This window comes from Nematolebias whitei, chromosome 7 (assembly GCF_014905685.2).
Source record: "Nematolebias whitei isolate Nwh7 chromosome 7, NemWhi1, whole genome shotgun sequence".
NCBI classification, from domain to species: Eukaryota; Metazoa; Chordata; class Actinopteri; order Cyprinodontiformes; family Rivulidae; genus Nematolebias; species Nematolebias whitei.
The window spans coordinates 9,795,484-9,807,228 of record NC_056504.1 but is presented as its reverse complement, the minus strand read 5'-3'; the positions used below and the strand labels follow the sequence as shown (position 1 = coordinate 9,807,228).

The 11,745-nt window shown below is 44.1% G+C and overlaps 1 protein-coding gene across 1 annotated transcript; it reads left to right on the top strand.

The window, feature by feature from the left end:
• Nucleotides 1-2,017: 2,017 nt before the first annotated feature.
• On the top strand, nt 2,018-3,605 carry drd5a (dopamine receptor D5a). The gene has a single exon (XM_037679236.1). It carries the CDS (start codon nt 2,211-2,213, stop codon nt 3,603-3,605), a length of 1,395 nt encoding a protein of 464 aa, XP_037535164.1. The 5' UTR covers nt 2,018-2,210.
• Nucleotides 3,606-11,745: the final 8,140 nt, after the last annotated feature.

Here is an 11,745-nt window from a genome sequence, read left to right as displayed (position 1 = left end):
TCCATCCATCCCTCCATCCATCCATCCATTCACCATCCATCCATCCATCCATCCCTCCATCCATCCATCCATCCATCCATCCATCCATCCATCCATCCATCCATCCATCCATCCATCCCTCCATCCATCCATCCATCCATTCATCCATCCATCCATCCATCCATCCATCCATCCATCCATCCATCCATCCATCCATCCATCCATCCATCCATCATCTTTACCCATTTACTCACACCTAGGGACAATTTAGTTACCAATCAGCCTAACATGTATGTTTCTGGTCTGTGGGAGGAAACGGGGGTAGCTGGAAAAACCCACACATGCACAGAGAGAACATGCAAACTCCACGCAGAAAGCCCCTCTGCCAGGATCGATAAGGCGACCTTCTCATTGAGAGGTGGCTCTACCAATTGAGCCGCCTACTGTAAGTACATGAGATGTGTCATAAACAGGTTTGTAAGTAAAGATGTGTTTATATAAATATATGTTACGATGCAGTGTGCGAAGATAAATGAAAAAAGGAGGTAAACTCAAAATTCTGACCACTGACAAGTGAAGAAATAGATATAAACAATTGGGTAACACTTTACAATAAGGTACACAAAATTTGCTTAACCACTAGGGAACGCCTAAGGAACAAATCAGGAGCTAATGGATAGTTAACCAGTACTTATTGGGGAACATACAGTCAAGCCTTATTAAGGGACTACTGGTTTGCTACCACAGAAACAGAGGGAAAATTATCCATGTGAGTTCTGAATAAACCCTGCACCAGTGAGGTCACAGCTCGTAATGGACAAAAACCTGTTTCTTAGTGATTACTGATTTTATTACCCATTAGCTCCTGATTGGTTCCTCTTTAGTTTCCTTGGTAACTGCCCATTAGTTATTGATTAGTTCCTTTTCATTTACAAGGCAACTAATCAGTAGTCCCCTAATAAGACTTAGCTGTATGTCCCCCAGTAAGTACTGGTTAACTACCCATTAGTTCCTGATTAGTTCCTCTTCATTTCCCAGGTAAATAACCAGTAGTCCCCTAACAAGGCTTGGCTGTGAGTTCCCCAGTAAGTACTGGTTAACTATTAACTCCTGATTTGTTCTTGATTAGTTCATGAGGCGTTCCCTACTAGTTAATCAAATTTTGTTTACCTTATTTAAAAGTGTTACCAAACAATTGTACAGTATACTTCTTTCTTCTTCTAATTTAAAACATATAAATATAATACTTTAGTTTATTATTATGGATTTCTTATAGTTTTAGAAGTTTTCTCTAAATTAATATGTTCAAATAAAACATTAATTAATTAATTAATCAATCAATAAATTAATTAATTAATTCTTACCTGAGCTACGACCTCCAGATCAAATTCCACTTCTAAACCAAACCATCCTTTGAGCCTACTGGAATCAAACCTGAGCTCAAACAACTTGTGTAAAACTGACCCCCCCCCCCCCACACACACACACACACACACACGCACGCACGCACGCACGCACGCACACACACACACACACACACACACACACACACAGTGTTCTGCAGACTGATTTTCAGCACCATGGACAGCTCTATCCAGAGTCACCAGATATAACAGTCTATTCGTGGTTCCATTGTGAGAACAGGCTTGTTGTGCTTATTAACTATATCCAAATAAAATATTTTAAAGCACGCGCCAGTCAGTTCACGTCCGGAAAAAAGAAACCGTCTCTCTGTTCGGTCACATGAGTTCTAAAAGGTTTTCAGACAACAGGAAGACGTGGCGGTGCAGTCAGACAAAAGTTCTCAGTTTGGACTCTTTAATGACTTTGGCGCGTCTTCACAGAGCCTCGTGCTTTCCCCTGAGCACTGCTGCGCATTGACACCACGCACGAAGAAGGCGTCATGGTGCATGCGCCGAGCCCTGGTTAGGTGGTGTCAGGCTGTAGGGACTCCCTTCTCATCGCGCTCAGAACATCTCGGAGCGACTGAGGCAGCCGGGTCACGCGAGCGGACCAGCAGGATTTTTTCAACATGCTCTCACGGCTGCATGCTGCGTTTCAGTCCTCCCGCGCGCTCGGTCTCCATTTCACGCACTCTTTTCCTCTGCTTCGCTCCGCGCACCAAGGAGGCAGCCCGGCGGGTCGGTGGGGACGACTCAGTGACCCGCAGATAACTGAGCCCGTCCCGGCGCGCGCAGTAATGGATTGCAGTTTTACATGAAGAGGGGAACATGGAGAACCCAGCCAAGTATCTCTCCTCCGTGCAGGGGATCGATTCCGTGCCGGCACCCCTTGGAGAGCTCATGATGTGGAACAGCACGGAAACGGAGGCGACGGGCGACGGGAGGAAGGACACGGTGGTGCGCACGGTGACGGGCTGCCTCCTGTCCCTGCTCATCCTGTGGACCCTGCTGGGGAACATCATGGTGTGCTCCGCGGTGCTGCGCTTCCGCCACCTGCGGACCAAAGTCACCAACATCTTCATCGTCTCCCTGGCTCTGTCGGATTTATTCGTGGCGGTGCTGGTGATGCCCTGGAAAGCCGTGGCCGAGGTGGCGGGCTACTGGCCGTTTGGCACATTTTGCAACATCTGGGTCGCTTTTGACATCATGTGCTCCACCGCCTCCATCCTCAACCTGTGCATCATCAGCGTGGACAGATACTGGGCCATCTCGAGCCCCTTCCGCTATGAAAGGAAAATGACCCAGCGGGTGGCCTTTGTTATGATCAGCATCACTTGGACGTTGTCTGTGCTCATCTCATTCATTCCGGTCCAGCTGAACTGGCACAAAGCCACGGCTGACGACATCCTGCCGGCCGCGGCGCGCAACTCTTCATCCACAGGTCTCCAGGTGGAGGAGAACTGCGACTCCAGCCTGAGCAGGGAGTACGCCATCTCCTCCTCGCTGATAAGTTTCTACATCCCCGTGGCAATCATGATTGTAACCTACACCAGGATATACAGGATTGCTCAAATCCAGATCAGGAGAATCGCGTCGCTGGAGCGCGCGGCGGAGCACGCGCAAAGTTGCAGGTCGAACCGAATTGAGTGCCAACACCACAACACCCTGAAGACGTCGATCAAACGGGAAACCAAAGTGTTTAAAACCTTGTCTGTGATCATGGGGGTGTTCGTGTGCTGCTGGCTGCCTTTCTTCGTGCTCAACTGCATGGTGCCGTTCTGTGACAGGCCCGCCGCGGGCGGAGCCGCGGGCCTGCCGTGCGTCAGCGAGACCACGTTCGACGTGTTCGTGTGGTTCGGCTGGACCAACTCCTCCCTGAACCCCATCATCTACGCCTTCAACGCGGACTTCAGGAAGGCCTTCGCCAGCCTCCTGGGCTGCCGCTACTTCTGCTCCAGCACGCCCGTGGAGACGGTGAACATCAGCAACGAGCTGGTCTCCTACAACCAGGACACCATCATACACAAGGAGATCGCCAACGCCTACGTCAACATGATCCCCAACGTGGTGGAATGTATGGAGCACGAGGAGACGTTTGACAGAATCTCCCAGTTTTCACACAACAACGACAACGGCACAGACTCCGTGTGCGACTTGGAGGACTGCGAGGCTGACATCAGCCTGGACCGGATGTCTCCCTTCACCCCGAACGGATTACACTGACTCCCCCAGTTCTGTCCTCTCCACGTGGAGGCCACAGGACAGCAGAGCTGCAGCTTGTTGCAGGGAGGTGTGATGAGGCAGGGAGGGGGGTCAGCTGCTGACATTTCATCAGGACGTATCTGCAGCTACAAGACCCCCACCCCTCCTCCTCCTCCACCACCATAGCTTTGCATCATATATAAAATGTGATGTTGTCCTGTTCTGAAAACAACAACCAAGTGATGTTTAGTGAAGTCCGTGCTCCTTTGTTCAAAGGTTCAGTGTTGCTGAAGCTGTTGTTTACTTAAAGGCTTTATTTAAAGCATCTATGTCTAATTTTCATCCACTCTGAAGGAGAGAAAAAAGTTTGTAACTTTATGTTGCAGAGTCCACCCTTCCACTTGTCATGACAGCTGAGGGCAGCCTTACTGACAGTGCAACAACAAATAAAAGTCAAATGCAGTAATTTCAGCGTCTTACAGCTAAAGAAAAGGAGATCAGATTGTGGAGGAATGTGGAGTTGAAGTTACACGATGCCAAAATGCATTATTGAAGTGTTTCGCCACACCAGTCGCCCCAGTGACTGCTCTGTTAGTCCATCTGCACTGCTCCGTGTGGGCTACCGTGCAGTTTGTTTCAAAAGAGCCACAGACTCTGGAGTGGAGTATACTGAAAAGCACAAACACTTACTGTGATGGTATTTAGAGTCATCTCTAATCCACCTAAAATGTGAATAAAATCAACAGAGACATTAAAACATTTATGTTTTAATCGTTATTTTCTGTGATTCTTCATTTTACACTGAGGCCAAAACGTGTTATGGTTCAGTTGTCAGCCCATTTTATACGACCAAAGACTTTAAAAAGATAGTTCAGATCTTTTGAGGTGGGGTTCTGTGGAAATGGTATAAGCAGTAAATATCTTATCAGTTGCAGATAACACTGTGAACAACCTTACTTGGAAGAAAAAATAGTTTAATGCTGACCGGACTGCAGAAAATGCCTCGTTTGAGAAGGGAATAGACCAGGGTGGATTGTTGCTGCCTGAAAACAGTAACAGTCTCAAGTTTCATACCATTTCTTGTGAGCTTTATGAATCTTTTCACCACACAGCAGTCATTCGGGCAGGAATATGGATCCAGGCTGCCTTGAAAGTGCTACAACTAACTGTTTGTGCTTGTAAATCCTAGATCGCTGTGAAAATAACCATGTATTGAGAAACTGCGGTGGTGTAAATGTTTAAAAATAATTGCTTACATGAACAGCTATTTGTTTCTTTCAAATTTGGAGTATTGTATATGGCAGCAGTACATTCTGGTCATGGTTCAATCTGGTCAGAATAAAACTGCTTTTCTCCCAAATGAGATAATTCAGCATGTCATCAACAGCAGGTAAGATATTATTCATTCATAAACTTTCCACAGAATCCAATTTCAAACTATCCACACAGTCATGTTAGCATGTAAATATGTCAGCCACAGTAAGTGGAGTGTTTTGTCAGCTGGAAGAATTGTTTCTGCTTGCACTGGCCAACACGACTGGATGTCATACGTCACTTCTTCCACATCTTTGTACTGTGCAGATGACCTATTCTGAATGTATTCCTGTACTTTGAATGGTGAATTGTGTCATCATTTGTCTAATAAAATGCTGTCCTGCAGAGAGGGACATGGTGCACCAGTATTATGCTGAACCCTCAATGACACAAAGCTATAGGAGACAAACTGATTAGTTAATTTAACAGATATCGATTTAAAAAATTGGTGTGTAGTTGAGACTAATTCTCACCATATAACAGAATGTTTATGTTTCTTTTTTTCATCTCTCCATCAAGTTTCATGTTTCTATGTTGGAGATTTTTCTACAACATCACCCCAAAAACTGAAAACATGAGCCACACACTGCATCACACATATTCACAACAGTGAGCACATTAAAGGCGATGCTGCGTGAGAAAATTTGATGTGTGTTAGAGAGGCTCAGGGTCAAACCTCTGACCTGCACTGGTCGCTCTAACTCTGCAGCTTGAGCTCCCGTCTCATCAGCAGGCTGTGGGTAAATTATTGAGACGTAGGAACTACTCCGATTCTACACATCAGACTTTGTTCAAATCTCTCAGTGAGGGAGAGAGAAGGCAGGATAAACTCCTCTAATACTGAAGGCTAATGTGTGGGGTGATGCTTTTAGACAAAAAAAAACATCAGCAAACTTCTTAAATGTGATTATTTATCAGCAACATTGTTGTGTTTCTGTATACAACTCTTAATTTTCCATCCATTACGTTCCGCTTATTACAAAGTTGGGTCTCGGGGGCAGCAGCTTGATCGGGAGGTCCTGACACCTCTTTCCACAGCCACCTCTTCCAGCTCTTCTGGGAGGACTCCAAGGTGTTCCCAGGCCAACTGAGAGACATGGTCTCTCCAGCATGTCCTGTCCCTGGGGTCTCCTCCCAGTCGGACATGCCCGAAGCACCTCCCTAGGGAGGCGCCCAGGGAGCATCCTTACCAGATGCCCGAACCACCTCAACTGGCTCCTCTCGATGTGGAGGAGCAGTGGCTCAACACTGAGTCTCTCCCCGATAACTGAACTTCTCTCCCTAAGGGAGAGTCCAGCTACCCTGCAAAGGAAACTCATTTCAACCTGTTGTATCCAAAATTTCATTCTGTCGGTCACTACCCAGAGTTTGTGACCATAGGTGAGGGTAGGAACGTAGACCAACTGGTAAACAGAGAGCTTTGCCTTACAGCTCAGCTCCCTCTTCACCACAACGGACCGGTACAGAGTCCGCAGTACTGCAGACGCTGCACCAATCCTTCTGTCAATCTCACGCTCCATTCTTCCCTCACTCATAAACAAAACCCCGAGATACTTGAACTCCTCCACTTGAGGCAGAACCTCACCCTTCGACCTGAAGAGAGCAATCCATCCTTTCCCGGTTGAGGACCATGGCCTCAGATTTGGAGGTGTTAATTCTCATCCCAGCCGCTTCACACTCAGCGAACCGCTCCAGTGAGAGCTGGAGATCACAGCACGATGATACCAACAGGACCACATCATCTGCAAAGAGCAGAGATGGAATCCTGAGGCCACCGAACCAGAAACCCACCACCCCCTGTCTGCACCGAGAAATGTTGTCCATAAAAGTTATGAACAGAATCTGTGACAACGGACAGCCCTGGTGGAGTCCAACTCCCACCCTGAAGGGGTCTGACATACTACAATGCAAATTAATAATTTTGATGAGTCAAATTAAGTTAGAAATAGCATAAACCAGCAAAACTGGTAAAAGACGTGCATTTGTCACAGAAATAATCTATTTACTACTTATATATTTAATTCAAGAGCACCAAATAAAAATGTTTTTAAGCATAGTGCAAATTATTTAAAATTATTACCTTGATTTCATTTGATTCCTAATTACAAATTTATTTGTATTATAACACAAACATGCATTTAGTTAAATCAAACCGTGCACGCATTTTGTGATGCGTTTGATAAAACTTTTCATCATGACCGGCAGCTGCTGAAGACCAGACGTGATAACGACCTGTTTTTCTGTTTGTTAGCAAAATATCTCATGAAATACTGAATGGATTTGATAAAATAAAATAAAAAATCTAATCTTGATAAATATAATTAACTGTTTACCATTTGGAATCAACTATATTCAAGATGGCCAAACACAAAAGTGCTTGTAACTTGGCCAGTTTTGGAGATACTAAGCCAGAACTTGGTGTGGTAGTAGCTTAGAGTCCCTCAGCTTAGTCATGTAGCTTTATTCTCTCAGCTTCAATAGGCATCAGGACGGATATCTTTCAGCTGAAGCTCCATTTTCACCTCCATCCTAATACTGATAGGCGCTTGTCCTTTGGGAGGAGAGACGACAGCGAGCAGGAGGAGATGCTCAGCAGAGCACATTGTGTCTGTTAGACCTGAAATGTGTTTGAAATCTCAGCCACGGCTGGAATTAAACTCCTGGTCATCTGTGAAGGGGCTTGCACTTTTGAAACTACATTCTCAAACTCAGGTTGTATTTTGACCTTTGATTGAATAATTAAAGAGTTTATAAATTAGTACCAGCTCTGAGCCATAGTTTCTGCCTACAGAAGAAGCCGATCTAATTTATTTGAGACTGGAAACATTACACACACAACATATAAAAATATAAATTTTCGACCTGTTTTTAAAGCAATAATTCAACGAATGAATGAAAATAATAAACCTGCAGCCGTCCCTGTGGGCTTCCTGTCGACTCCCTCTCTGTGTTGTGTCCTTGCATCGCAAAGAAGATGCAAGAGGTGGTTTGACCTCGATGTTTGGCCGTGACAGGAGAGCTGGAGAGGAAGAGAAGGGTAGGCTTGGGGGGAGTTACACCAGCCGTCAGGACACATTCATCAAAACCACTTTCTTCCTGATGCACACACACTCACACGCACGCACGCGCGCGCACACACACACACACACAAAGATGCCTCATTGTTTGGAGACATGCGATTGATTCTCGATTCACCGTGTTATTTTCTCTGATTCAGAACAAGACAAACAGTTTGCCCCCTGCTTGTCTCCTTTCCACTTTTAGCATTTTCCTCTTCTTTCTTCCTCTAGGTCCTGCTTAATGAAGCCAACATGAAAATCAGTGTCATTTCTTTTTGAAATTTGATTATTTTCTGGACTTAATGACATTAAGCTTACTGAATGTAAACCCATATTCTTAGTTTTGTGTCTCCTCATCATTATATCTGAATTATAAACCAAAAACCTACTTCAGAGTTCAGTAGATTTACTTTATAATTTAATGCAGCATATGCTTTAAGACTTGTGTGATCAGGCAACAAGAATTATGCCACATCTTGGCAGTAAATTACACAATATTTGTCCACATTGACAACTGTTTAGTAACTGATCAAAGAATATTTAAAGAGAGAGGACATATTTGTTCTCCAGACTCACAAGATACAAATTAGTTGGGGCCTGATTTCATCTATGGGAAGAAACCCCAAAGCACAAAGACCTCTCTCCAGAGTCAAGAACTAAAATGATCCGTTGGAACCAGTTGTTCAAAGTTAAGTCAGGTCCTCTGGATTGTTTCTTTTTGTTGAAACGTTTCATCTTTCACCCAGAAGACTTCATCAGTCCGAGGAGCCACAACAAACAAAAAGAAGCCGTCCAGAGGACCGGACTTCACTTTGTTAGATTTTTCTACCTGGATTAATGAGCATGAATCAAGTTCACCTCATGCAGATAAGAACATGGGAGCTTCCAGTATATGGATTTAAAGTCTGATGAAAATTGAATTTACTGTTTTGGACCTATAGTGTGAATGACAGAGTACAAAAACTGGCACCAAATATTTCTTTTACACAACTTCTCCAATTTTTTTTTTTCAAAGACTTGAATTTAGTCAGTTTTTACACCCACCCAGTGCTGCGTTTTTAACATCTTCATATATGGGCTTGGATCCAGTCTTTACACTTCAACGCTGCCAAGAAAAGAGACTAAAACACACATTTATGACGGGTCTGAAGAAGTATTGCTGAAAAGAGCTTCTGTTTTTGGGGAAAACATATTGAAACACAAATGCTTCTTCTGGTGTTCTTCCTCTGCTGCTGTAAACTCCCCAGACAGAGAAACTACCAAGTTAAAAGGGATTCAGCAAGTCTTACTTTGAGAAATGATGATAAATGAGCTGTATTTACAGCACTTTTCTATCTTATCGACACTCAAAGCTCTTTACACTACAATCTGTGTCCTCATTTACTCATTCATACAGCACTCTACTAGATGTACACAAAGCTAATGGAACAAATCATTCTAAAGAGGCTAATCAGAGCTTTATCACATTCATACACCGATGGGACACACATCAGAGGCTATGAGGGGTTCAGTGTCTTGCCCAGGGACACTTCAGCATGTGACTACTGGTGGATTCGAACCCCCAACTCTTGCATTGGAGGACGACTGCTCTAACCACTCAGCCACAGCCGCCCTTTGGTGGTGTTGTAGTCATTCGGATCAAACCTTGAAACAGACATTGTGTGTAAACTTGTGACTTTGCACGATTTGTTAGTGTTAGGAGCATGTGTTGGAAATGACTCTTTGGCTCCAAAGCTTTATCAGCTGTAGATAAACATTTAATGATTATGCCCTTAAAATACCATACCATTTTATTTGTCATTAAATGTCATTAAAATTTGTTCTGTAGTTCATCATGGGATATTTAGGTACAAATAGAGTTGTCTCCAATAGATAATGCTAAAAATTTTAATGCAAACATTGTGTGATCATTTGGAGCTTAAATTAAAAGTAGTGAATCAGTGTTGGATAATAAAACAAGTTTTATCTCAATGTACAACTGAGTTGTAACTATGTTTGTATTGTCTAAGGGTGATTAGCATGTCTAATGATGACCTGTTCTGAATGTATGCTTGTCCTTTAAATGGTTTCTTGTGTCATCATTTGTCCAATCAAATGCAGTCAAGCAGAGAGTGACACGGTGCACCAGTGTTATGTCGAACCATCGATGACATGGGCTTCTCATAGAAATTAGAAAACACTCACGTAAAGACTGCAACTCTTCAGGACTCTTCATTATTCTGTGTTTCTACAAGTTCACAAAGCTGGCGTCTCCTCTGCAGAGATAAAGAACAAGAGAGGCACAGTTGTCTGATGTCACCCTCCTCGGACAGGTGAAGTCAGGCGAGCATTTTTGCCCATTCTTGTGTGTCTATTACTCTTAAATATCTCACAAGCCCATCTCCATCTTCATCTTCTACAGTTTATCAATAGTCGGGTCGTGGAGGTAACAGGTCCACACCTCCCTCTCCCCAGCGATGTTATGGTTTTAGGACAACCCAGTTCGTAACGAGACCCGGAACGACACAAGGCAAAGTAATATGAAGTGACAGTGTTTATTATTTACAGTGGTATTTACAATTGTACAAGGTGGTTCCTCTGGAATCCCTGAAGGAGGAAGTAGAATGTCAGGAAGGGGTAGGCCAAGGAGCTGTCTCATATATAATACTTAATTTGTTTGTTTGGTCTTACAGATGGAGGAAGGTGGTGCATGAGGCGTTCTGAAGAATCCAACAAAGAGTCCCAGAGGAGAGGCAGGTCAGGCACGTGGCAGGAGGGCAAGGCACAAAAAGCGGGAATCTAGAGCTAGGAGAGCCGCAACGAGATGACTGTAGGCACACAAAAACAAGGTAAGTATTTCTTGGTATAAACACAAGACTGGCTGGAAGCATAAGTACCATAGCAAGGGAACAATGCTCCAGCGATGAGTAGAACTCGACTGCAGCCTTAAGTAGGGTTGTAGCTCGTCAGGTGGATGACCGTCAGCTGATGGTGATTAGCGGCCATCTTGGAGCTGCAGTGAGTGCTACTCTTACAAGCGACATTCTCCAGCTCCTTCAGGGGCACCCTGAGGTGTTCCCAGGCCGAAGAAGATTTAAATCTCTCCTGTGAGTTCTGGACCTCTTAGTAGTGGGATGCATCCAGAAACTTTTTTCTTACAAAACACTGAACTAAGATGCTCATCACCCTGTGTTTCTCTTTTCCTGCTCTACTTTTGTCTGTCTGTGACAGGTCTCTCTTGTAAATGAGTCCTTGAGGCTTGATGGGAACTAACCTGTATAAATAAAGGTTGAATTAAAAAAAAAAAAAAAACACCTTACAAATCTACATCTATGAAAAGTGGGCTTCACTTAAAATGTTTGTAAATGAAAGTTGAAGGCCTAAGGAATGCATATCGCCAGCCTTAGAACCATCTCACGCTGAGAAAGATGTTGCTGTCTTTTCAGTCAAACCTTCTAATGAATTCTGCAAGTTGTACCAGCTCTCAGAGAATATGCTGAGATTAAATCTCAGCTGAAACCACACCAAAATAATCTCAATATCAAGAAAATTAACATAGTTGTAGCCATTTTTTCTGCTTTTTAAGGTGGAATGGCTGTTGCTCTTCAGTTGCATTGACTCCAAACAATTTTGTTTTCGAAGTGATTATCCTGATTATGGAGTCATGAGTCTAAGCCTCAGGGTAGAAGCTGTTCCTCAGTCTGGAGGTTCTGCATTTAATGCTCCTCAACCTCCTGTCCGAGGGGAGCGGGGCAAAAAGTGTGTGTGCTGGGTGAGTGGGGTCCTTCATGATGCAGGTGTCCCTCTTC